This window comes from Ranitomeya imitator, chromosome 1 (genome assembly GCF_032444005.1).
Source record: "Ranitomeya imitator isolate aRanImi1 chromosome 1, aRanImi1.pri, whole genome shotgun sequence".
NCBI lineage: Eukaryota > Metazoa > Chordata > Amphibia > Anura > Dendrobatidae > Ranitomeya > Ranitomeya imitator.
In genome coordinates this window covers 808,077,423-808,103,624 of record NC_091282.1, presented here as the reverse complement: position 1 = coordinate 808,103,624, position 26,202 = coordinate 808,077,423, and the positions used below count along the sequence as shown (strand labels likewise).

Genomic DNA, 26,202 nt, shown 5'->3' with positions numbered 1-26,202 from the left:
AGAAGAGGTGCGAAATCGGCTAAATAAGATTAAAATAGATAAATCTCCGGGTCCGGATGGCATACACCCACGAGTACTAAGGGAACTAAGTAATGTAATAGATAAACCATTATTTCTTATTTTTAGGGACTCTATAGCGACAGGATCTGTTCCGCAGGACTGGCGCATAGCAAATGTGGTGCCAATATTCAAAAAGGGCTCTAAAAGTGAACCTGGAAATTATAGGCCAGTAAGTCTAACCTCTATTGTTGGTAAAATATTTGAAGGGTTTCTGAGGGATGTTATTCTGGATTATCTCAATGAGAATAACTGTTTAACTCCATATCAGCATGGGTTTATGAGAAATCGCTCCTGTCAAACCAATCTAATCAGTTTTTATGAAGAGGTAAGCTATAGGCTGGACCACGGTGAGTCATTGGACGTGGTATATCTCGATTTTTCCAAAGCGTTTGATACCGTGCCGCACAAGAGGTTGGTACTCAAAATGAGAATGCTTGGTCTGGGGGAAAATGTGTGTAAATGGGTTAGTAACTGGCTTAGTGATAGAAAGCAGAGGGTGGTTATAAATGGTATAGTCTCTAACTGGGTCGCTGTGACCAGTGGGGTACCGCAGGGGTCAGTATTGGGACCTGTTCTCTTCAACATATTCATTAATGATCTGGTAGAAGGTTTACACAGTAAAATATCGATATTTGCAGATGATACAAAACTATGTAAAGCAGTTAATACAAGAGAAGATAGTATTCTGCTACAGATGGATCTGGATAAGTTGGAAACTTGGGCTGAAAGGTGGCAGATGAGGTTTAACAATGATAAATGTAAGGTTATACACATGGGAAGAAGGAATCAATATCACCATTACACACTGAATGGGAAACCACTGGGTAAATCTGACAGGGAGAAGGACTTGGGGATCCTAGTTAATGATAAACTTACCTGGAGCAGCCAGTGCCAGGCAGCAGCTGCCAAGGCAAACAGGATCATGGGGTGCATTAAAAGAGGTCTGGATACACATGATGAGAGCATTATACTGCCTCTGTACAAATCCCTAGTTAGACCGCACATGGAGTACTGTGTCCAGTTTTGGGCACCGGTGCTCAGGAAGGATATAATGGAACTAGAGAGAGTACAAAGGAGGGCAACAAAATTAATAAAGGGGATGGGAGAACTACAATACCCAGATAGATTAGCGAAATTAGGATTATTTAGTCTAGAAAAAAGACGACTGAGGGGCGATCTAATAACCATGTATAAGTATATAAGGGGACAATACAAATATCTCGCTGAGGATCTGTTTATACCAAGGAAGGTGACGGGCACAAGGGGGCATTCTTTGCGTCTGGAGGAGAGAAGGTTTTTCCACCAACATAGAAGAGGATTCTTTACTGTTAGGGCAGTGAGAATCTGGAATTGCTTGCCTGAGGAGGTGGTGATGGCGAACTCAGTCGAGGGGTTCAAGAGAGGCCTGGATGTCTTCCTGGAGCAGAACAATATTGTATCATACAATTATTAGGTTCTGTAGAAGGACGTAGATCTGGGGATTTATTATGATGGAATATAGGCTGAACTGGATGGACAAATGTCTTTTTTCGGCCTTACTAACTATGTTACTATGTTACTATAGTCATGTTACACTCCCCTCGCTTCTTGTAACCTACAATTGTACAAAGATATTATACAGTCACCATGTGACAAGTGGGCCTGTGTAACTTCAAATGCCACGGCTGAATTTTAGTCCCAGTCCGGCCCTGCATACAGGCGATCTGATCATCGCCTCTATGTAGCAGAGCCAATCGGATTATGTCAGCTTCTAGTCTCCAATAGAGACTATTGAAGAATGCCAAAAGTTAAAAAAAAATTGTTTTTAAAAATATGAAAAAATAAAAAAATTTAAAAGATCAAATAACTTCCCTCTCGCCCCATTCAAAATAAAACAATAAAAAAAATCAAACATATGCATATTTGGTATCGCCGCGTTCAGAATTGCCTGATCTATAAATATGAAAAAAATAATTAACCCAATCATTAAACGGTGTAACGAGAAAAAAGTTAAAACGCCGGAATTAAGTTTTGTTGGTGCCCGCAACATTGCATTAAAATGCAATATTGGGCGATTAAAAGTTCATATCTGCACCAAAATGGTATAATTAAAAACGTAAGCTCGGCACCAAAAACTAAGCCCTCACCCAACCCGAGATCAAGAAAAATGGAGACACTACAGGTATCGGAATCACAATTTTTTTTTTTTTTTTAATAAACTTTGGAATTTTTTTTCAGTCACTTAAATAGAAAAGAACTTATACATGTTTGGTGTCTGAAAACAAGAGGAGAATAAGGAGTAGCAGGTGAATAGAGTAAAATCAAATATACAGTACATTTTATTAAACATCAAATTAAGAAGGTTTACAAAATACAGTAACAAGGCGGAAGGGTGACCCTGTACTGGATGGCAGGACCCCGACATGTATTTTGCACGTTCAAGACCCTGCTTTATCAAGGCGAAATGCGCGTCCGGGTACTACCATCTGGTACAGGGTCACCGGTCCACCTCCGGTAAGGTCTACCCCTTGGTATTACTTATTATTGCTTTACTTGTTAGGCCGGCGTCACACTCAGCGTAGAGAAATATGGTCCGTACTGCGTGATTTTCTCGCCGACTTGCAAAACGGACATACAATGGATCCATGGGCTCAAATATTCGTTAAAACATATATACAGTGTATATATATATATATATATATATATATATATATATATGTCAGTGAGACACACATACATACATATATATATATATATATATATATATATATATACTAGCTATTGAATCCGTTCTACGCCCGGCTGGCGAGCATTTATATTGGTATATGGTCTCCATCCTGGTATGTGCTGCTCCATCCTGCGTCCCCATCCTGTCATGTGCTGCTCCATCCTGCGCCCCCATCCTGTCATGTGCTGCCCCCATCCTGCGCCCCCATTCTGACATGTGCTGTTCCCATCCTGCGCCCCCGTTCTGTCATGTGCTGCTCCCATCCTGTGTCCCCATCCTGTCATGTGCTGCTCCCATCCTGCGCCTCCATTCTGTCATTTGCTGCACAGTCCGCGCTTTCCGGCGCCATTTTCTTGAAGACACACTGCAGTCTTCAAGAAAATGGCGCCAGAAAGCGCAGACTGCCGGCAGCAGGACCAAGAAAATGGCGGCGGAAAGGAATCAGGTGGCGTAAGTAACAAATTGCTGTGGCATGAAGTGCCACAGCTTCATGCCACAGCAATTTGTTACTTACGCCATTCCTTTCCGCCCATTTTCTTCGTCCTCCTGCTGCCGGAATCGGCGCCTGCGCAGTCCGCGCTTTCCGGCGCCATTTTCTTGAAGACACACTGCAGTGCACAGGCGCCGATTCCGGCAGCAGGACAAAGGAATCAGGTGGCGTAAGTAACAAATTGCTGTGGCATGAAGTGCTACAGCTTCATGCCACAGCGATTTGTTACTTACGCCATTCCTTTCCGCCCATTTTCTTCGTCCTCCTGCTGCCGGAATCGGCGCCTGCGCAGTCCGCGCTTTCCAGCGCCATTTTCTTGAAGACACACCTGCAGTGCACAGGCGCCGATTCCGGCAGCAGGAGGACGAAGAAAATGGGTGGAAAGGAATGGCGTAAGTAACAAATTGCTGTGGCATGAAGTGCCACAGCATAATCAGGGCGCAAATATGTGCACGGTGTCCCCCTGCTCCCGACCCCCTGCTCCCGGCAGTCCGTGCATTCCGGCGCCATTTTTTTTCCCTGACACTCTATAATGTAACGGTAGGAGCGTCGCACCTGCGCAGTGTATAAAGGCTTCGGACAGAGTGACGCTCCCAGCGTTATATTATATATATATATATATATATATGTCAGTGAGACACACATACATACACATATATATATATATATATATATTAGCTATTGAATCCGTTCTACGCCCGGCTTGCGAGCATTTATATTGGCATATGGTCTCTATCCTGGTATGTGCTGCTCCATCCTGCGTCCCCATCCTGTCATGTGCTGCTCCATCTTGCGCCCCCATCCTGTCATGTGCTGCACCCATCCTGCGCCCCCATTCTGACATGTGCTGTTCCCATCCTGCGCCCCCGTTCTGTCATGTGCTGCTCCCATCCTGCGTCCCCATCCTGTCATGTGCTGCTCCCATCCTGCGCCTCCATTCTGTAATTTGCTGCTCCCATCCTGCGCCCCCATCCTGTTACGTGCTGCTCACATACTGCGCCCCGTTCTGTCATGTGCTGCTCCCATCCTGCGCCCCCGTTCTGTCATGTGCTGCTCCCATCCTGCTCCCTAATTCTGTCATGTGCTGCTCCCATCCTGCGCCACCATTCTTTAATTTGCTGCTCCCATCCATATGCCCCATACGCTGCTCCATAAGATGCTCCATAGTAAATGCCCCGTATCAGGTGGCGTAAGTAACAAATAGCTGTGGCATGAAGTGCCACAGCCTCATGCCACAGCAATTTGTTACTTGCGCCACCTGATTCCTTTCCGCCGCCATTTTCTTGGTCCTCCTGCTGGCGGAATCGGCGCATGCACAGTCTGCGCTTTCCGGCGCCATTTTCTTGAAGACACACTGCAGTCTTCAAGAAAATGGTGCTGGAAAGCGCAGACTGCGCAGGCGCCGATTCCGGCAGCAGGACCAAGAAAATGGCGGCGGAAAGGAATCAGGTGGCGTAAGTAACAAATTGCTGTGGCATGAAGTGCCACAGCTTCATGCCACAGCAATTTGTTACTTACGCCATTCCTTTCCGCCCATTTTCTTCGTCCTCCTGCTGCCGGAATCGTCGCCTGCGCAGTCCGCGCTTTCCGGCGCCATTTTCTTGAAGACACACTGCAGTGCACAGGCGCCGATTCCGGCAGCAGGACAAAGGAATCAAGTGGCGTAAGTAACAAATTGCTGTGGCATGAAGTGCCACAGCTTCATGCCACAGCAATTTGTTACTTACGCCATTCCTTTCCGCCCATTTTCTTCGTCCTCCTGCTGCCGGAATCGGCGCCTGCGCAGTCCGCGCTTTCCGGCGCCATTTTCTTGAAGACACACCTGCAGTGCACAGGCGCCGATTCCGGCAGCAGGAGGACGAAGAAAATGGGCGTAAAGGAATGGCGTAAGTAACAAATTGCTGTGGCATGAAGTGCCACAGCATAATCAGGGCGCAGATATATGTGCACGGTGTCCCCCTGCTCCCGACCCCCTGCTCCCGGCAGTTCGCGCCTTCCGGCGCCATTTTTTTTCCCTGACACTCTATAATGTAACGGTAGGAGCGTCGCACCTGCGCAGTGTATAAAGGCTTCGGACAGAGTGACGCTCCCAGCGTTATATTATAGATATATATATATATATATATATATATATATGTCAGTGAGACACACATACATACACATATATATATATATATATATATATATATATATATATATATATACTAGCTATTGAATCCGTTCTACGCCCGGCTGGCGAGCATTTATATTGGCATATGGTCTCCATCCTGGTATGTGCTGCTCCATCCTGCGTCCCCATCCTGTCATGTGCTGCTCCATCTTGCGCCCCCATCCTGTCATGTGCTGCACCCATCCTGCGCCCCCATTCTGACATGTGCTGTTCCCATCCTGCACCCCCGTTCTGTCATGTGCTGCTCCCATCCTGCGTCCCCATCCTGTCATGTGCTGCTCCCATCCTGCGCCTCCATTCTGTAATTTGCTGCTCCCATCCTGCGCCCCCATCCTGTTACGTGCTGCTCCCATACTGCGCCCCGTTCTGTCATGTGCTGCTCCCATCCTGCGCCCCCGTTCTGTCATGTGCTGCTCCCATCCTGCTCCCCAATTCTGTCATGTGCTGCTGCCATCCTGCGCCCCCGTTCTGTCATGTGCTGCTCCCATCCTGCGCCACCATTCTTTAATTTGCTGCTCCCATCCATATGCCCCATACGCTGCTCCATAAGATGCTCCATAGTAAATGCCCCGTATCAGGTGGCGTAAGTAACAAATAGCTGTGGCATGAAGTGCCACAGCCTCATGCCACAGCAATTTGTTACTTGCGCCACCTGATTCCTTTCCGCCGCCATTTTCTTGGTCCTCCTGCTGGCGGAATCGGCGCATGCACAGTCTGCGCTTTCCGGCGCCATTTTCTTGAAGACACACTGCAGTCTTCAAGAAAATGGTGCTGGAAAGCGCAGACTGCGCAGGCGCCGATTCCGGCAGCAGGACCAAGAAAATGGCGGCGGAAAGGAATCAGGTGGCGTAAGTAACAAATTGCTGTGGCATGAAGTGCCACAGCTTCATGCCACAGCAATTTGTTACTTACACCATTCCTTTCCGCCCATTTTCTTCGTCCTCCTGCTGCCGGAATCGGCGCCTGCGCAGTCCGCGCTTTCCGGCGCCATTTTCTTGAAGACACACTGCAGTGCGCAGGCACCGATTCCGGCAGCAGGACAAAGGAATCAGGTGGCGTAAGTAACAAATTGCTGTGGCATGAAGTGCCACAGCTTCATGCCACAGCAATTTGTTACTTACGCCATTCCTTTCCGCCCATTTTCTTCGTCCTCCTGCTGCCAGAATTGGCGCCTGCGCAGCCCGCGCTTTCCGGCGCCATTTTCTTGAAGATACACTGCAGTGCGCAGGCGCTGATTCCGGCAGCAGGACAAAGGAATCAGGTGGCATAAGTAACAAATTGCAGTGTGTCTTCAAGAAAATGGCACTGGAAAGCGCGGACTGCGCAGGCGCCGATTCCGGCAGCAGGAGGACGAAGAAAATGGGCGTAAAGGAATGGCGTAAGTAACAAATTGCAGTGGCATGAAGTGCCACAGCATAATCAGGGCGCAAATATGTGCACGGTGTCCCCCTGCTCCCGACCCCCTGCTCCTGGCAGTCTGCGCCTTCTGGCGCCATTTTTTTTCCTGACACTCTATAATGTAACGGTAGGAGCGTCGCGCCTGCGCAGTGTATAAAGGCTTCGGACAGAGTGACGCTCCCAGCGTTATATTATATATATATATATATATATATATATATATTTCATGCAGCGCTTGATAGCAGAAAAGCCGGTAATTCAATTGCTGGCTTTTGCTATCTCCTTCCCAAACCCGACAGGATATGAGACATGGTTTACATACAGTAAACCATCTCATATCCCGTATTTTTTTACATATTCCTCACTACTAATGTTTGAAGTGTATGTGTGCCAAATTTGGTGACTCTAGCTATTAAAATGGCGTGGGCTCCCGCGCAATTTTCTCCGCCAGAATGGTAAAACCAGTGACTGAGGGCAGGTAATGACCTGGAGAATCATAATGGCAGGTCTGTTATAGCATTTAGTGAACATGGTTTTCCAGTACAGGATATGTTAAAACCAATGGTGTTGTTCAAAAGTACAACTTGTCCCGCAAAAAACAACCCCTCACATGGTTATTTTGACCAAAAAATAAAAAAGTTATGGCTCTGGGAAGAAGAGGATCAAAAAACGAAAACTTAAAAACAGAAAATGGCCCAGGGGTTAAGGGTTGATAATATTAATGGTGAAGATTTACTTTACTTTTTAGAACAGGAAAATAATATAGCTTTCATGGATTTTTTTATTTTATTTTCTAGATAAATCATTTACAAGACATTTTGCAAGATAAAGGTCTTTCTCCTGTAACTGTGTCGTCCCCTGGTAGTCCTGAATTGGAAGATCTAAATAGTTTTACATCTGAGCATCATCACATACTGAATGAGTTTAAGCTTCATCAGGTAAGAGAACTGTAACCAAGAAGCCCAACACATAAGTAAAGAAAAAAATAAAAATGTATGACATTTAATAATTAAAATAATTGTTTTACATATATCAATAGCATATGTGAATATATGAACATTTGTGATATATCTTATTAGATAATATAAAGTTGCATCTTCCTCACGTTCTAGCAGCCGGTAATTCCTTGTGTATTGGCACTCAGTGGCATAACTAGAGTCTGATGCGTCCCAGTGCTAAATTTGGACCTGGCCCCCAACTCTGTATGTTGGTCAGATATATGGGCTCTTGTAGTATTCTACAGTGGGTACGGAAAGTATTCAGACCCCTTTAAATTTTTCACTCTTTGTTTCATTGCAGCCATTTGGTAAATTCAAAAAAGTTAATTTTTTTCTAATTAATGTACACTCTGCACCCCATCTTGACTGAAAAAATCAGAAATGTAGACATTTTTGCAAATTTATTTAAAAGAAAACAAACAAATATCTCATGGTCATAATTATTCAGACCCTTTGCTCAGACACTCATATTTAAGTCACATACTGTCCATTTCCTTGTGATCCTCCTTGAGATGGTTCTACTCTTTCATTGGAGCCCAGCTGTGTTTAATTAAACTGATAGGACTTGATTTGGAAAGGCACACACCTGTCTATATAAGACTTCACAGCTCACAGTGCATGTCAGACCAAATGAGAATCATGAGGTCAAAGAAGGAACAGGCCAATGAGGTCAAAGACAGAATTGTGGCAAGGCACAGATCTGGCCAAGGTTACAAAAGAATTTATGCAGTACTCAAGGTTCCTAAGAGCACAGTAGCCTCCATAATCCTTAAATGGAAGAAGTTTGGGACCACCAGAAGTCTTCCTAGACCTGGCTGTCCAGCCAAACTGAGCAATCATGGGAGAAGAACCTTGGTGAGAGAGGTAAAGAAGAACCCCAAGATGACTGTGGCTGAGCTCCAGAGATGCAGTAGAGAGATGGGAGAAAGTTCCACAAAGTCAATATCACTGCAGCGCTCCACCAGTCGGGCCTTTATGGAAGAGTGGCCCAACGGAAGCCTTTCCTCCTTGCAAGACATACGAAAGCCTGGATAGAGTTTGCTAAAAAACACAAGAAGGACTCCCAGACTATGAGAACTAAGATTCTCTGGTCTGATGAAACGAAGATAGAACTTTTTGCTAATAATTCTAAGTGGTATGTGTGCAGAAAACCAGGCACTGCTCATCACCTGCCCAATACAATCCCAACAGTGAAACATGGTGGTGGCAGCATCATGCTATGGGGGTGTTTTTCAGCTGCAGGGACAGGAAGACTTGTTGCCATTGAAGGAAACATGAATGCGGCCAAGTATAGAGATATCCTGGATGAAAAGCTCTGGACCTCAGACATGACCGAAGATTTACCTTCAAACAAGACAATGACCCTAAGCACACAGCTAAAATAACAAAGGAGTGGCTTCAGAACAACTCTGTGATCATTCTTGACTGGCCCAGGCAGAACCCTGACCTAAACCCAATTGAGCATCTCTGGAGAGACCTGAAAATGACTGTCCACGAACGTTTACCATCCAACCTGATGGAACTGAAGAGGATCTGCAAGGAAGAATGGCAGGGGATCCCCAAATCCAGATGTGGAAAACTTGTTGCATCATTCCCAAGAGGACTCATGGCTGTACTAGCTCAAAAGAGTAGTTCTACTCAATACTGAGCAAAGGTTCTGAATACTTATGACTAGGGTTGAGCGAAACGGATCGGACTATTTCAAAAATCGCCGACTTTTGGCAAAGTCGGGTTTCGTGAAACCCGACCCGATCCTAGTGTGGGATCGGCCATGAGGTCGGCGATCTTCGCGGCAAAGTCGCGTTTCGTGTGACGCTTTCAGCGCCATTTCTCATCCAATGAAGGAGGACGCAGAGTGTGGGCAGCGTGATGACATAGGTCTCTCGGTCCCCACGATCTTAGGCTACTTTCACACTAGTATCGTACGACGCACATCGCAGTGCATCGTTTTGGTGAAAAAAAGCATCCTGCAAAGTTGGCTGCAGGATGCGTTTTTTCCCCAGAGACTAACATTAGCGTCGCATTGCAACGCATTGCCACACGTCGCAACCATCGTGCGATGGTTGCGTCGTGTTGTGGCGGACCGTCGGAACAAAAAAAGTTACATGTAACGTTTTTTGTGCGTCGTGTCCGCCATTTCCAACCGCATGCGCGGCCGGAACTCCGTCCCCTCCTCCCCGCAACTCACAATGGGGCAGCGGATGCTTTGTAGTAATGCATCCGCTGCCCCGTTGTGCTGCGTTGTCACAGGATGCGTCGGTACTTTGGCCCGACGCACTGCGACGGGCCGATGCCAACTTTATTGTGAAACACCACCTTTGTCCAACACCACCCTTTCTTTGCAGGGACAGTGAAGTTTTTTTTTGTGCATCAGCGCTGTAGCTTATTAGGCAGCCGTATAAGGCTCCCTGATAGCTGCATTGCTGTTTGTACGCCCCTGTGCAAACCAACTGCTTTTTTAAAAGCAAAAATCCTGTTGCTCCTTTCTGCACAGTTCTCTTGTTTCTTTGTCCACACTTTTGTGTGCAGCAGTCCTTTTTATTGCTGCCATACTTGTCCTTTGATCATTGTAGGGAGATTCAAATTGTACTACAGCCCTTGTATTTTTTGATATATCTGCCAGCCACATTCTGCCACTTACATTGTGTAGTGTTATACACAGGGCCAGTTTTTTGCTGCAGTTCCCCTCCCCCCCCCCCAAAAAAAAAAGGGAGATTTAAATTGCCAACAAGTTTCTGTACATCAGTTCTGTTTTTCGTATATCTGCCAGCCACATTCTGCCACTTACATTGTGTAGTGTAATTCACAGGGCCTGTTTTTTGCTGCAGTCTTCCCCCCAAAAAAAGGGAGATTTAAATTGCCAACAAGTTTCTATACGTCAGTTCTGTTTGTCGTATATCTGCCAGCCACGTTGTGCCACTTACATTGTGTAGTGTAATACACAGGGCCTGTTTTTTGCTGCATTCTCCCCCCCAAAAAAGGGAGATTTAAATTGCCAACAAGTTTCTATACGTCAGTTCTGTTTGTCGTATATCTGCCAGCCACGTTCTGCCACTTACATTGTGTAGTGTAATACACAGGGCCTGTTTTTTTGCTGCAGTCTCACCCCCAAAAAAGGGAGATTTAAATTGCCAACAAGTTTCTATACACCTTCTACTTTGTTTAACAGTACCATATAGCGGTTGTTATTTTGGTTAGATTTTCCCAAAAAATGAGGAAGTCTGGTGGAAGAGGCCGTGGGCGGTCGTTCCCAGCTGGTACTGATGGTGGTGGTGGTGGTGGAGCATCTGGTGGTAGTGGGAAAAGCAAAATAGCACCTAAGGCTGGAGGTGTTGAGCTAGCGTCATTGTCTGGCTACACAAGGCCTCGAAGGCTCCCTTATCTGGGAGTAGGAAAACAGCTTTTAAAGCCGGAGCAGCAGGAAAAAGTTTTGGCTTTCCTTGCTGACTCGGCCTCTAGCTCTTTCGCCTCCTCTTCAGAAAGTTCAAAATATAAAAGCAGCGAGTCGTTAGTGGATGCTCCCATTCAGGAAAAAGTCGCTTCCTTGTGTCCTTCACCCAAAGCAAAAGTGAAGGATGCGGCAGGCGACACTACAGTTTACTCCATGGAGCTCTTTACACATACCGTGCCAGGGTTAGAAAGGGAAATAACATTCCATTGACTCAGATCACTACATTGCCCTCGCAGTGTACTGAGCCAGAATCTGACCCTGATGAGACTATGGTGCCCAGTCCCGAACGCTATAGCACCTTACATGGTGACACAGAGGAAGGTGCACATGACATTGAAGAGGAGGTGATAGATGACCCAGTTGTTAACCCAGATTGGCAGCCACTGGGGAACAAGGTGCTGCTGGCAGTAGCTCTGAAGCGGAGGAGGATGATCTGCAGCAGGCATCTACATCGCAACAGCTTTGCTCTGGCAGGCCCATATCTGGCCAAAAATGTTTGACAAAACCAAAAACACTTTTAGGACAGCGTGGCCATTCGGTGAAAGGAGAACAGCGTGCAATGCCTGAAAAGGTATTCGATAGTAGGAAGAGTGCAGTGTGGGAATTTTTTAACCAAGATCCGAATGATCCGTGTAAAGTTATCTGTAAGAAATGCTCAAAGACCTTTAGCAGAGGGAAGAATGTCCAAAATTTAAATACAACATGCATACGTAGACATTTAACCAGAATGCACTTGCAAGCCTGGACTAACTATCAGACGTCCCGTACCGTTGGTGAACCCGCTCAGAATGAAGGTAGTCAGCAACGCTACATTGCTTCCCTCACTGTAAACCCACCGGTTAGGACACCACCAACAGCAAATGTGGAGGTATCGTCGCAAGGCCAAAGCAGTCAGGGAATCACAAGGTTCTTGGTAGGAAACACTGTATGTAGGCCAACATCAAGAATACCATCACTAACCCTCTCTCAATCTGCCATGTCCACCACCACCCCGCTAGTTCCACCATATGCAGCTCTCCAGTCCAGCTCACCCTACAAGAGACTCTCGTTAGGAAAAGGAAGTACTCATCCTCTCATAAGTGTACACAGGGTTTGAACGCCCACATTGCTAGGCTAAGCTCATTAGAGATGATGCGCTACCGGTTGGTTGAAAGCGAAGCTTTCAAAGCCCTGATGGCCTACACAGTACCACGCTATGACCTACCCAGTCGACACTTCTTTGCGAGAAACGCCATCCCAGCCCTCCACCAGCATATTATAAACCTATACATATGATACACACTTCATTGTTTGAAAAAATATGTATATTTTATTATTTACATCATGACGAGAACATTTAACAAGGAAAAAGAACCACCAGATGGCAATAAAGATGCTGGAATCAGCACAAGGGCATGAAATTACATATAATAAATTACATCAAGTAAGTACAAAATATATATATATATATATATACACATATATATATATATATATATATATAGCAAGGATTAGCAAGTGACATTGGAACAGTGACGTTTAAATATTTAAAAAGGGTTTTTAGAAAATTATATCCCATTGTCCAATACAGCTAGACTATTGTATAATATTTTTATAGCGCAAGGAATATATATATATATATATATATATATATATATATATATATACTGTATATATATATATAGAGAAAGAGAGTATATACCAAATTATAATGAGTCAATAATAAATACAATAATTATAGTATAATACTTCACATAAAATCTAATGATCCCCAATATGCCATAATAAATGATATAATAAATATCAGTGATATTGATAAAAATATTATAAACAGCAGTGATTAGTATAGCATTTGCTAATGAAAAAGTGCCACCGTGCAATATACATTCCTAGCGTTAACAAACAGTCAAAAGGTCAGACACCAGCATGTCAAAGACCGCATTGTCCATGCACTCAGGCAATTAGTCAGTAGAAAGGTGCACCTCACAACAGATGCATGGACCAGTAGGCATGGCCAGGGATGTTACGTGTCCATCACGGCGCACTGGGTTAATGTGGTGGATGCAGGGTCCACAGGGGACAGCCATAGTGGGACAGTTCTGCCTAGCCCACGGTCTAGGAAGCAGTTGGCAGTAGGCGTTCGACACCCCTCCTCCTCCTCCTCCTCCTCCAGAAGCGAAAGCTCGTCCACAGAGCGCAGTCGCCCGACCACACCATCCGCAACTGCCAGTGTTGCACTCAAGGTGTCACATTATGGAACAGCTAGTGGTAAGCGTCAGCAGGCTGTGTTGGAAATGAAGTGTTTGGGCGACAACAGACACACCACGGAAGTACTGGCCGAGTACTTGCGGCAAGAAACTCAGTCATGGCTGGGCAGTGTACATCTTGAGGCAGGCAAGGTAGTCAGTGATAACGGAAGGAATTTTATGCCATAGCCATTTCAGAACTGAAACACATACCTTGCCTGGCTCACATCTTGAACCTGGTGGTGCAGTGCTTCCGAAAAATTATCCGGGGTTACCAGCCCTGCTCCTGAAGGTGCAAAGACTTTGCTCGCACATCCGCCGGTCGCCTGTACACTCCAGCTGTATGCTGAACCATCAGCGATCGCTGAAGCTTCCCCAGCACCGCCTAATAATTGACGTTGCAACAAGGTGAAACTCCACACTGCACATGCTTCAGAGGCTGTGCGAACAGAGGCGTGCTGTAATGTATTTGTGGGAGGATACACATACATGGGCAGGCATTTGGATGACAGACATTGAGTTGTCTGGTGTGCAGTGGTCGAAGCTACAAGACCTCTGTCAAGTCCTTCAGTGTTTTGAGGAATGCACACGGCTGGTAAGTGCAGACGAAGCCATCATAAGCATGAGCATCCCACTAATGCGTCTGCTGCTGCAAAGTTTGATGCACATTAAGGAGCAGGCGTCTGCGGCCGAGGAGGAGGGAAGCCTTGTTGACAGTCAGCCATTGTCTGCTCAGGGAACTCTCCTGGACGAGGTGGCGGACGAAGAGGAGGAGGAGGATGGGGATGAATATTTATGGGAGGAGGATGCTTCTCAGGGGGCAATAGAAACTGGTGGCGTTGCAAGGTCAGGTACAGGGTTTTTGCGGAAGACAAGTGATGTTGATTTGCAAGAAAGTGCTCCTCAACCCAGCACAAGCAGTGAATTGACACCTGGAACATTGGCCCACATGGCTGATTATGACTTGCGTATCCTAAAAAGGGACCCCCGCATAATAAAAATGATGACCGATGAGGATTACTGTTTGGCCTGCCTCCTGGATCCACGATATAAAGGGAAATTACAAAATATCATACCACATGAGAACCTCGAGCAAATATTGGCTACCAAACAAGCAACTCTTGTAGACCGTTTGGTTCAGGCATTCCCAGCACACAGCGGCAGTGATGGTTCTCACACAAGCTGTAGGGGGCAACATGGCAGAGGTATTAGAGGTGCACAAATCAGAAATGGAGTTGGACAGAGGGGTTTTATGACCAGGTTGTGGAGTAATTTCGCAATGACCACAGACACGACAGGTACTGCTGCATCGATTCAAAGTGAAAGGAGACAGCATTTGTCCAGTATGGTTACAAACTATTTTTCCTCCCTTATCGATGTTCTCCCTCACAGGTCATTCCCCTTTGATTACTGGGCATCAAAAATAGACACCTGGCCTGAATTGACAGAATATGCATTACAGGAGCTCGCTTGCCCAGCTGCTAGTGTGCTATCAGAAAGAGTCTTCAGTGCTGCTGGTTCAATACTGACCGAAAAAAGGACTCGTCTGGCTACCCGAAATGATGATCTAACCTTCATTAAAATGAACCAATCATGGATTTCAAATTATTTTGCCCCACCTTCCCCTGCTGACACGTAGCTTGCCTGAAAAATGTCTTGCTTTTGGCCTCCTCTTACTGACTGCTCCAATTCCTCCATTTGCAGCTGCTGAATGTCCATCATAAGCCATTTTTATACCTCCCTAAATGGTCTGACTCCCCCCACAGGGCCGTGGTCACCACTTGGCGCAAGTACCCATGTGAGTGCCGTTTGCCTGGACAGGTGGATGTGCCCACTATTGGGCGACGACTCTGGCACAGGGTCCCTCATGGTACAATGAAGTGTCTCTGACGGTGGTGGTGCCAACGTCAGACACACCGTCGTAATATGAGGGGCCCTGTGCCAGTACCGCCGCCCACGAGAGAGTGTTCCCCCACTGTCTGCTACTTACCAGAGGAGCCCACCCCAGTACCTATCTATGCCACCTGTTTAGTCCTGTTACCAATTTTGAACTGGTTTTAGCCTACTTTTTTATTTTAGGCCTACTAAGTCTGTCTGCGCCACTCATTACAGCTGCCCTCCATTGAACAAAGCTAAGCCGCCTGTTTACTCCTGTTACCAATTTTGAACTGCTTTGAGCCTACTTTTTTATTTTAGGCCTACTAAGTCTGTCTGTGCCACTCATTACAGCTGTTCTCCACTGAACAAAGCTATGCCGCCTGTGTACTCCAGTTACCAATTTTGAATTGCATTTTGCCTACTTACTTATTTAGGCCTACTAACTGTGTCTGCCTCCCATTACAGTTGTCCTCCACTGAACAAAGCTGAGCCGCCAGTTTACTCCTGTTTCAAATATTAAACTGCATTTGGCCTACTTGTTTGGTTGGGCCTACTAACGATGTCTGCCGCTGCTTGTTGTTCTCCTCCACTGAACAAAGCTGAACCTCAATTTTCATCCTGTTTCAGATATTAAACTGCATTTGGCCTCTCCCTGCTCCACCACCGTGACATATTCCGCGTTTCCCGGGCCCACGAAAATCTTGAGCCAGCCCTACACCCTCACAACTTTAGCAAAATGAGCCCCTGTTTTCAATGCCTAACTATTATTATAAAGCAAATTAAGATTGACAAGCTTCAGTAATACGAATTGATGTTTTTGGCATTAAAATGGACACTGTAGGTATTTTCCTGTCCTCCACTCACTGCCGACTTTTATTCCCCATTGACTTGCATTGGGTTTCGTGTTTCGGCCGACCCCCGACTTTTCGCAATAATCGGCTGATTTCACTCGACCCAACTTTTGAGTAAGTCGGGTTTCGCGAAACCCGAAACTCTCAACTTATGACCGTGTGATATTTCAGTTTTTCTTTTTTAATAAATTTGCAAAAATTTCTACATTTCTGTTTTTATTTCAGTCAAGATGGGGTGCAGAGTGTACATTAATGAGAAAAAAAGAACCTTTTTGAATTTACAAAATGGCTGCAATGAAAAAAAGAGTGAAAAATTTAAAGGGGTGTGAATAGTTTCCGTACCCACTGTAAATCCTATAAGGACATATGTGTTGCCCCCTCCCCCTTTATGTGGTACTGTCCTCCATCCTGAGCCCCTTCCAGGTATATATGTCCCCCATCCTGGCATTCCGGTTTATGTGTCCCTTATCCTGGCATATATGTCCTCCTTCATGAGCTCATCCTGGTGTATTTGTCACCAATCATGGATCCCTTCCTGGTATATACTGTATGTCCTCCAACCTGGTATATAGTTTTCCCATTCTGATATCTATGGTGTATATATATTTATATAGATCTCTCATCCTGAGCCTCTTCCTGGTGTATATGTCCCACAACCTGGTATATATATCCCCCATCCTATTATAAGTGTCCCTCATCCTAGACCCCTTCCTGGTATTTATGTCCCCCATCCTGATATATTTCCCCTATCCTGGGCCCCTTCCTGCTATATATGTCCCACAACCTGCTGTATATGTTCACCATTCTGGTTTATATTTCCCCCATCCTTGGACTATCCTGATATATATATATTCACTGCCCTAGTATATATGTCCTCCATTCTGGGCTCATCCTGATATATTTCCCCTATCCTTGGCCCCTAACTGGTATATGTGTCCCCCAACCTGGTATACATGTTCACCATCCTGGTCTACATGTCCCCCATCCTGAGACCATCCTGGTATTTATGTCTCCAACCCTGGTATATATGTCTCCCATTCTGGGCTCATCTTGATATACTTCCCCCATCCTGGTATATATACACCCCATCCTGGGACCCTTCCTGATGCTGTATATATGTGCCCCATCCTCTGCCTCTTTCTGGTATATATGTTTCCCATCCTGAGCTCATATTGGTATATATGTTCCCCGTCCTGGTCCCCTTACTGGTATATATTTCCCCTAACCTGTTATATATGTTCACCATCCTGTTTTATATGCCTCAAATCCTGGGACCATCCTTGTATATTTGTACCCCCATCCTGGGCCCATCCTGATATATTTCCCCCATCCTGGGCCCCTTGTTGGTAGATATGTCCTCTATCCTGGGCTCACTCCTGGTATATACTTACCCCATCCTATGCCCCTTTCTGGTATATACAGCCCTGGCAAAAATTAAGTAACTTCTACATCAAAACCCTGTCATGGGCAGCCCAATGTCCAGACCTGAACCCCATTGAAAACCTCTGGAATGTAATCAAGAGGATGATGTATAGTTACAAGCCATCAAACAAAGAAGAACTGCTTAATTTTTTGCGCACACAAGCAGTGTGAAAGACTGGTGGAAAGCATGCCAAGACGCATGAAAGCTGTGATTAAAAATCATGGTTGTTCCACAAAATATTGATTTCTGAACTCTTCCTGAGTTACAACATTAGTATTGTTTGTCTCTAAATGATTATGAACGTATTTTCTTTGCATTATTTGAGGCCTGAAAGCACTGTTTTTTTTTTTTTTTTATTCTGACCATTTTTCTTTTTCAGAAAAAATACAAAACTTATTGCTTGGAAATTCGGAGACATGTTGTCAGAAGTTTATAGACAAAAGAACAATTTACATTTTACTCAAAAATATACCTATAAAGAGAAAAATCAGACAAACTGAACATTTTGCAGTGGTCTCAGTGCCAGAGCTGTATGTCCCCTATCCTGGACATCCTGATTTATATGTCCTCTATCCTGATATACAGTTGTGCTCAAAAGTTTACATATCGCGGAAGAAATTTTGCTTTCTTGGCCTTTTTTCAGAGAATATCAATGATAACACCAAAACTTTTTCTCCACTCATGGTTAATGGTTGGGTGAAGTCATTTATTGTCAAACTACTGTGTGTTCTCTTTTTAAATCATAATGACAACCTAAACATCCAAATGACCCTGATTAAAAGTTTACATACCCCATTTCTTAATACTGTGTATTGCCCCTTCTAACATCGATGACAGCTTGAAGTCTTTTGTAGCAGTTGTGGATGAGGTTCTTTATTTTCTCAGATGGTAAAGCTGCCCATTCTTCTAGGCAAAAAGCCTCCAGTTCCTGTAAATTTGCGGGCTGTTTAGCATGAACTACGCTCTTGAGATCTCCCCAGAGTGGCTCAAAGATATTGAGGTCAGGAGACTGAGATGGCCACTTCAGAACCTTCACTTTGTTCTGCTGTAGCCAATGACAAGTCGACTTGGCCTTGTGTTTTGGATCGTTGTCATGTTGGAACATCCAAGTACGTCCCATGTGCAGATTCGGGCTTGATGAGTGCAAATTTACCTCCAGTATTTGCTGATAACGTGCTGCCTTCATCTTTCCTTCCACTACGAACAAGTTTCCTGTGCCTTTGTAGCTCCCACATCCCCAAAAGATCAGCGATCCACCTTCTTGCTTTATAGTAGGAATGGTGTTCCTTTCATCATAGGCCTTGTTTTCTTCTCTCCAAATATAATGTTTATGGTTGTGGCCAAAAAGTTCAATTTGGGTCTCATCACTCCAAATTCCCTTGTTACACAAGATTTGAGGCTTGTCTTTGTGCTGTTTTGTGCATTGTAGGTGAGATACTTTGTGACATTTGTGCAGTAATGACTTTCTTCTGGCGACTCGACCATGCAACCCATTTTTCTTCAAGTTCCTCGTTATTGTGCATCTTGAAACAGCCACACAGCTAGTTTTCAGCTGATGTTTTTTGTAGGTTTTTCTTTGCATCCCGATCAATTTTCCTGGCAGTTGTTTACAACATTTTTGTTGGTCTACCTGACCGTGGTTTTGTTTTTACAGAGCCCCTCATTTTCCAATTGTTAATCACAGTTTGAACGATGTTGACTGTCATTATCAATTCCTTGGATATCTTTTTGTATCCCTTTCCTGTTTTTTACAGTTCAACTACCTTTTGCCGTTGAGCCGTTGACAATTCTTTTGCTTTCCCCATGACTCACAATCCAGAAATGTCAGTAGCTGGATGAGAGATGCAAGAGTCTGTCTGTATCGCAGAAACTCATTCAGCTTTTATGCACACACACTGATTACAAGCAAACAGGTCACATGTGAGTATGTTACCTTTAGTAACCATTCAAACCATTTGTGTCATCTTAGATGCATGTTATTAGGTCAAAATCACCAGGGTATGTGAACTTTTGATCAGGGTCATTTGGATGTTTTGGGTTGTCATTATGATTTAAAAAGAGAAAACCCAGTAGTTTGACAATAAATGGCTTCACCTTCATTTACAATATTAAATGTGATTCTGTGCAATTGTACTAAATTTGAGATCAGAAAAAAGCACAACAAAAATAAGTCTAATTCAACAAAATAAAAAAATCAGCCTATCCTAGCAAATGAAATAAATGTACAGGTGCAGGTTGCTGTGACTGCATTGAACTAGCATACAAACATATGCAACAACCCTCTGGCAATGTTAAAATGTATGCAAAGGCTTTTCTGGATAGCTGGGGTACCACAGGTTTAAACCCTGGCAATCAGTAAGTTGTCTATAGCTTACTATTTTTGGAATAATCCTTTAATGTATGAATATTGAATTGCATTACTGCCATTTAGACTATACTTTAAACTTGAGGTTCTAAGCATACACTACTGTGTGCTGTATCCATAAGATCTAGACTAGATTCATAAATATAGTCTATGTGGCAGTAACGCAAGTCAAAATTGTTAGACTGATTGTTTATATATAGCTTAGTGCTCTCAGAAGACAGTAGCATAAGTTTGTTCATGTAAGTAAGTCTGACAGGTAGCGCAGGTGGCAACGGCAAAGGGTTTTCTTTTACTAGTATGGATTCAAACACACTTTGTTGATAATGTCTTCTTTTACATTTTTGTATGATTGGGATTTGTAAATTTTTTCCTTGCCGATAGACTCCTATTCCAGCAATACAAGGTATCATAAAATACATCCAGAGTCTCCCTGGATGCCAGACTTCAGTGTCATGTCTTCCTGAGATACATCCAAGCAACATGGAGTCTGAGATAAAGTGGTTAAAAGTGTAAGTAGAAAAATGCGCATCAGAAAATCAAGCTTGTGCATGATTGCGTGGTCATTCTTCGCAGAGTAAGAAATATTACATTACCTTTCTGATTTCTAAGATCCAATGCTTTGTTCCATATGTATTTCAGGCAACTTGATCGTGTAAAACAGTTGAATGAACAGCTCAGTGTAACCCTTGAAGAGTGTAAGACTGATTCTGAAAAACTCAGTATGCACCTTGGAAAACTGGAATCTACCTGCACAGCACTGCGTCTCGCCTTGCAATCCAGGTAACAGTTTATTTACTATAAGAATTATAAAAAGCCACATTTTACTAGAAATTAATATTGAGATTAATTCAACAACCCCTTCCCAATTTAAGACGTAATAGTTCATCCTAAGTCAGGCCCCCATTTATGGAACAGGCTCAGGAGCTAAACCTGCACCTTACCAACAGATGAAGGCTGTCTTAGGGAAAAAGAAACGTGTCAAGGGAAAAAAATGTACAGATAAAAAAAATGGTGGAAAATAGCAGTAAAATGGGGAATGCATAACAGATCCTAATTCACAAGACTCAGTATAAGAATTTTTTCACTGGCAAAAGATATTTTTGTGAAGCAAGTAAACCGAGAAATATGATGTCCTCACAACAGGAACATACCTCTCATCACCGCAAGTTGGCATTACGCTGGATGAAGAATGAATTAGGAGAGAATTTGAACCTAGATTGGAGGTTTATTGCTCTGCTCATGAGATTACTGTTTTAGAGATAGAAGCCTTTCTGTGAGGAATCCCAGGATTATCTGAGGCATTGAGCTCTGCTTGAAGCCCTTATTTCAAAGGAGAACCGTAGAAATACAGTTAAGTCTGGAAACTCCGCTCTTGAAGCAGATAGAATTCCATTTCCAGTTTATAGAAAGATAAAGGAAGGGTTCTTCCGCCCTTACATTTGGAAGTATTTAATAAATCATTTGAGTCAAATCATCTTCTGTTTTAAAAAGGGAAACAACCCGGTGGGTAAGAGGCTTATAGACCTATTACATTATTGAATACAGATGTAAAAGTATTAACCAAGGTACTGGTTGAGATATTAACCAAGTACTGGTTGAGAGATTAAAGAAATTAGTGGATACAATCAAACCTCATGATCAAAATGGGTTTATTCTAAATAAGAGGGACAAGATTGAACGTGACTATTGCAAGCGTTCTCGTGGGTGATGCGGGTCACCAGTTCATCATGTCGGTTGACCCAACTAAGGTGTTTGACATGGTGGAGTTGATATTAATCTGGAAGGTTATGGAAAGATTTGGTTTTGTGTGTTCTTTCTTCCTGTAGGTGTAACTGAATGACTCTCCTAGGGTCAGGGTGGAACTGTATGAAATACTATCTGATGTTATCAATCTCACAAGAGGCACACTGCAAGGATGCCCCCTCTTCCCACTGCTATCTTCCATGATTATAGAACCTCTTGCCATTAGTAGTATAAGACATGATGACAGTTTTATGGTCTTTGGCTGTTCAGAAGTTGGGAATAAAATATTACTGTAACAAATCCACCCCTCAGTGCTGAGTTGTCTGTTCAGTGATTTACAACTCAGTTGTCCAATCTGGTGCAGGGGCATGCTGAGCTGTCTGTGTTTTGATTGACAGCTCTGCCATCCAATTTGACACTGATACTGATTATGATAATTTGATACTTAGCTCTTGTCAGGTGCTATCAGTTCCCATAATTGCTCAGCTATTTAACTGACCTGGCAGTCCCATATAGTTGTCAGACTTTTACTCTATGCATCGTATTTTTCTCATTGATCTATTGCTGCCTGAAATTGGACCTCGTTTTGCCCTTACAACTGTTTAACCCCTTTACTCTGATCCCCTATTCTCCTGGTATTTTGACCTTGGACAGTTACCTGATCGCCTTTATTTCTTCCTTCTGTTTATGACACACCCTCCTGGCTATTGACCTCGGACTGCTCTGCTATCCTGACTCACAGCTTGTTCGTGAGAACTGACTTAGCGTCACAATTACTATTTGGAGAAAAATTCTTTTCTGATGAGGGTGGTGGCTTGTTTTGACTCCCACTTTGGCCTAGAGATTATCATCCCATCACAGAGTCTAGTTTCCATAACCTGTAATATTATGTCTTTGAAGAAAGTCATCTATGCCCTCCTTGTACTTTTGTAGTGAATAAACCCTTACAATATCATGTGGCAGAGAGCTCCATAGTCTCATTGCTCTTCAAGTAAAGAATCGCCTCCTGTGATTATGATTTAACCTTCTTTCTTGTAGATCAGGGCTGGGGAATTCTTTTTCTGCCAATGGCAATTTGGATATTTATAACATCCTTCAGGGGCCCTACAAATTGCTCTCTAACGTTGTCCACAAAGTACGTCTTGATGCTGGCACTGCTTTAAGGATGTAATCTTACATTCAGTTCAGTAGTGAACGCTGTGTGAGCGTGCTCACAGAGCAAGAAGAAATTAATGGGCCAGCAACTGCCTAAATACAGCTGCCGGCCCAAGCACTGTAATCCCTGAGAATCTGTCCGGGGCAGGTTAAAAAGTCATCAAGGCCCATAAATTACCTGCGGTCCTGAGGCTCCTTCTTTAGATGTAGAGGATGCCTCCTTGACATTGCAGGCCTAGTTGTGAAATTATCATTAGAAAGATATCATGGGTGTGTCAGAGGCAATAGACAGCTTCCTTTCTCTCATCCCCTCATTTTGCACTTAGTCTTCCCACACTGTGCGTGACAAAATATCTCTGTACTGTTCCCTCACACAGTATTTTTGCAAATTGTAATAACATGACCCCTAAGCCTTAGTTTTTCCAAACTGAACAACGCTATGTTTCATAACTTGTCCTGGCATTGCAGTCTACTCATTCCCTTAATAACCTTTGTCGGGATCACACTCAGTCGGAGCAGCCTTTGGAAGTGGTGAATCACCAGAAATAATACACAAGACACGTCTTGTATAGTGTATCACTGGGAAGTCTCTGAAGCACGCCTGCCTTCAATGTGCTATCCCTTCTTTATATAGCTGTTTCAGTAGGTTTAGTGGTTATACAAGTTTTGCATGTTTAAACAAAGAGACAAAACAGGAAAGAAAGAAAAGAAAAGAAAACAGTTTCGTGGGCGGCAGTTTCACAACAAACAGTACAAAGGCAATTCCACAGACAAGAAAAACAGGATTTCATACTATAGCTAAAATGTCCTTGAATGGACAGGTCAATATTTATCACAAATTCTTTTTTTTTATTTTTGTTCATTGAGGTAATCATTTTTGTTCTGCTCTTCACAATCCCCCCTTTGACATATTCCATTCAAAACCTTGTCGATCATTTTAGTCATTCTTTTTGTGATATTACAAAAAAAAACTTTATATTCTCGCATCCATTACACAAAATTTATTTGTGCATACCGAGATACCCTTGAGTACAACCTTGAATAATACATATATAATTACAATAACCATAACTGTATGTATTAGGCTTTGCATAATCCCGGTAACCCACCCACCGATCCCTCTGAACCAATTGGCCGGGTTAAGAAAAGAAAAGGTATCTGACCACCAGCTATCCTTATTTTGGTCATTGTCTTTGTCATACTGATCCCTGAGTCGTTGTACGTCTTTTAATTTAAATCTCATACTCATAGTACTATTCGGGTCTATATAATGACAGCAGGTGGGTCCGATGATTTGACACATACCCCCTTGTGAGGCAGTTAGGTAATCCAATACCAGGGTATGTTGGTTAGTGACTATTATAAGCTGATTCTGTACAGCTATACTAGTATTTAATATGTCCAATATATCCCAAATCTGATCATCTAGATAATCCGTGGCTCTAACTAATTTATCCCACATCTGTGTTAACATAGGATAAATAAAAATGGTACTAGCAATTTTGTTGGGAATTCCCATTTGTACTATATGCGGCCTCCCCGAGGGACGTGGTGAGTTATCTGCAGCTCTTTTATACAGTGTGTGCTTGGGCACGGCTTGCATATTCACTTGTTTATTTGAAATTATGAAAGTAGCCGGGGTTAGGCGTCCTAATGTACAAGTACCCTTTTACCTACGGGAAGCCATTTATATGCTCCTTCTCCGCATATCCAAAATGTACCCTCAGGCAGATCCCACAAAGCTGAGTGCTGCAATACCAATCTGTGAGCCAAATCCACAAAACTAGATACATTCTGAAGCATACACCAAGAGGGTTTTTGTCCCAAGGGGCTACAGTACCCGGCTGCGGGATTCCCACATACATGCATTCCGTTGACATACTCATTGGATTCATTACAAACCAGGTTCCCCGGCTTACTTGTACAACTGTTTGCATCACCTTGGGGGAACAACTCAGAATGTTCCCATTTTCTATTATGTATGTATCTTTCCAATACTGTAGGTTTGAAAGCATCAGAGGAAGGGGTGGTTGTACTGAAACTGAGCTGTAGATTTTCAGTGGGGACCTGTCCTGAATAAGTTAATCCAGTCTTATTCCTAGGTACCCATTTTCCTCCCTTGAATGCTAAATATTGTAAGTTGTCTATTTTTCCTGTAAGATTGCCCTGCCACCAAGGAAATTCTACCCATCCCACAATTGGTATGGCGATTGTAGTATTCCATAGTCTAGTATTGCCAGGTTGGTTGTTGGCCAGGTTGTCTGAACAATTAGGCCAAGCGAATATTTCTTCAGCTGACACGGGAACTGCTAGAAAAGGTATACTTGTGGCTGATACTGGTGAATGGGTACAGATCCAACAATCTGCCAGGGGTTGCGTATTATTTAACAAGTCATGCACTAATTTTCTATGATGTTGTACGAATCTATTGTTCAAAGGGGCTAGAGAATTCAGTCTTTCCCATGCCTCCGTTGAGGTTAACATTATTAACATCAATATCATGAGTCTTATACTGCTTTTTTGCAATGGCTTGCATGTATCCATGATGCCTTTCCTTCAAGCTTGACTGCTGTTGGAGTTGTTAACAGGACTTGGAAAGGTCCGTCAAATCTCGGTTCCAGAGTCTTTCTGGTGTGTCTTTTCACGTAGACTTGATCACCAGGTTCCAACTTGTGGCCTCCTTCGAGATTTTCTGGATCTGGAAGGGAAGCAAAAACTTGCGAATGCACTTTAGTTAAACGTTTTTGTAATTCTTGTACATAAGCAGTTAAAGTCTCAGTATTCAACATCAGTTGTTGTGGAAAATAACAACCCAAATTTGCTGCTCTACCAAAAAGAATCTCATGTGGTGACAGCTTAGCCTTCCCCCTTGGGGTGTTTCGGATGGAATACAGGGCAAGTGGTAGACACTCGGTCCAAGGCTTTCCTGTTTCTGCCATGGCCTTCTGAATTTTTAATTTTATTGTCCCATTTAATCTTTCCACTTTACCTGAACTCTGTGGATGATATGGAGTGTGAAACTGGTTTTCTACTCCCAACATTTTCATAACATTCTGGAATATTCCCCAGTAAAATGGGTACCCCTATCTGACTCGATCACCTCAGGCATGCCGTAACGGGGTATCAGTTCATGTGCTATTTTAATGGCAGTAGTTTTTGCTGAGGCTTTACGAACTGGATAAGCCTCTGGCCACCCTGAGAACATGTCCACACACACAAGCACATATTCGTATCCATTGTACCTAGGAAGTTGGATGTAGTCGATCTGGAGTCTTTGAAAGGGATACA

At 43.7% G+C, this 26,202-nt stretch overlaps 1 protein-coding gene across 2 annotated transcripts in view; it reads left to right on the top strand.

Moving 5' to 3' along the window:
• Positions 1-26,202, top strand: part of USHBP1 (USH1 protein network component harmonin binding protein 1) — a 124,724-nt gene that overhangs the window by 66,900 nt on the left and 31,622 nt on the right. For both annotated transcript variants that reach the window (XM_069739098.1, XM_069739105.1), the window contains 3 exons: positions 7,623-7,763; positions 20,398-20,525; positions 20,656-20,796. In XM_069739098.1, coding sequence (XP_069595199.1) covers positions 7,623-7,763; positions 20,398-20,525; positions 20,656-20,796 — 410 coding nt within the window. The remainder of the gene's footprint in view (positions 1-7,622; positions 7,764-20,397; positions 20,526-20,655; positions 20,797-26,202) is intronic.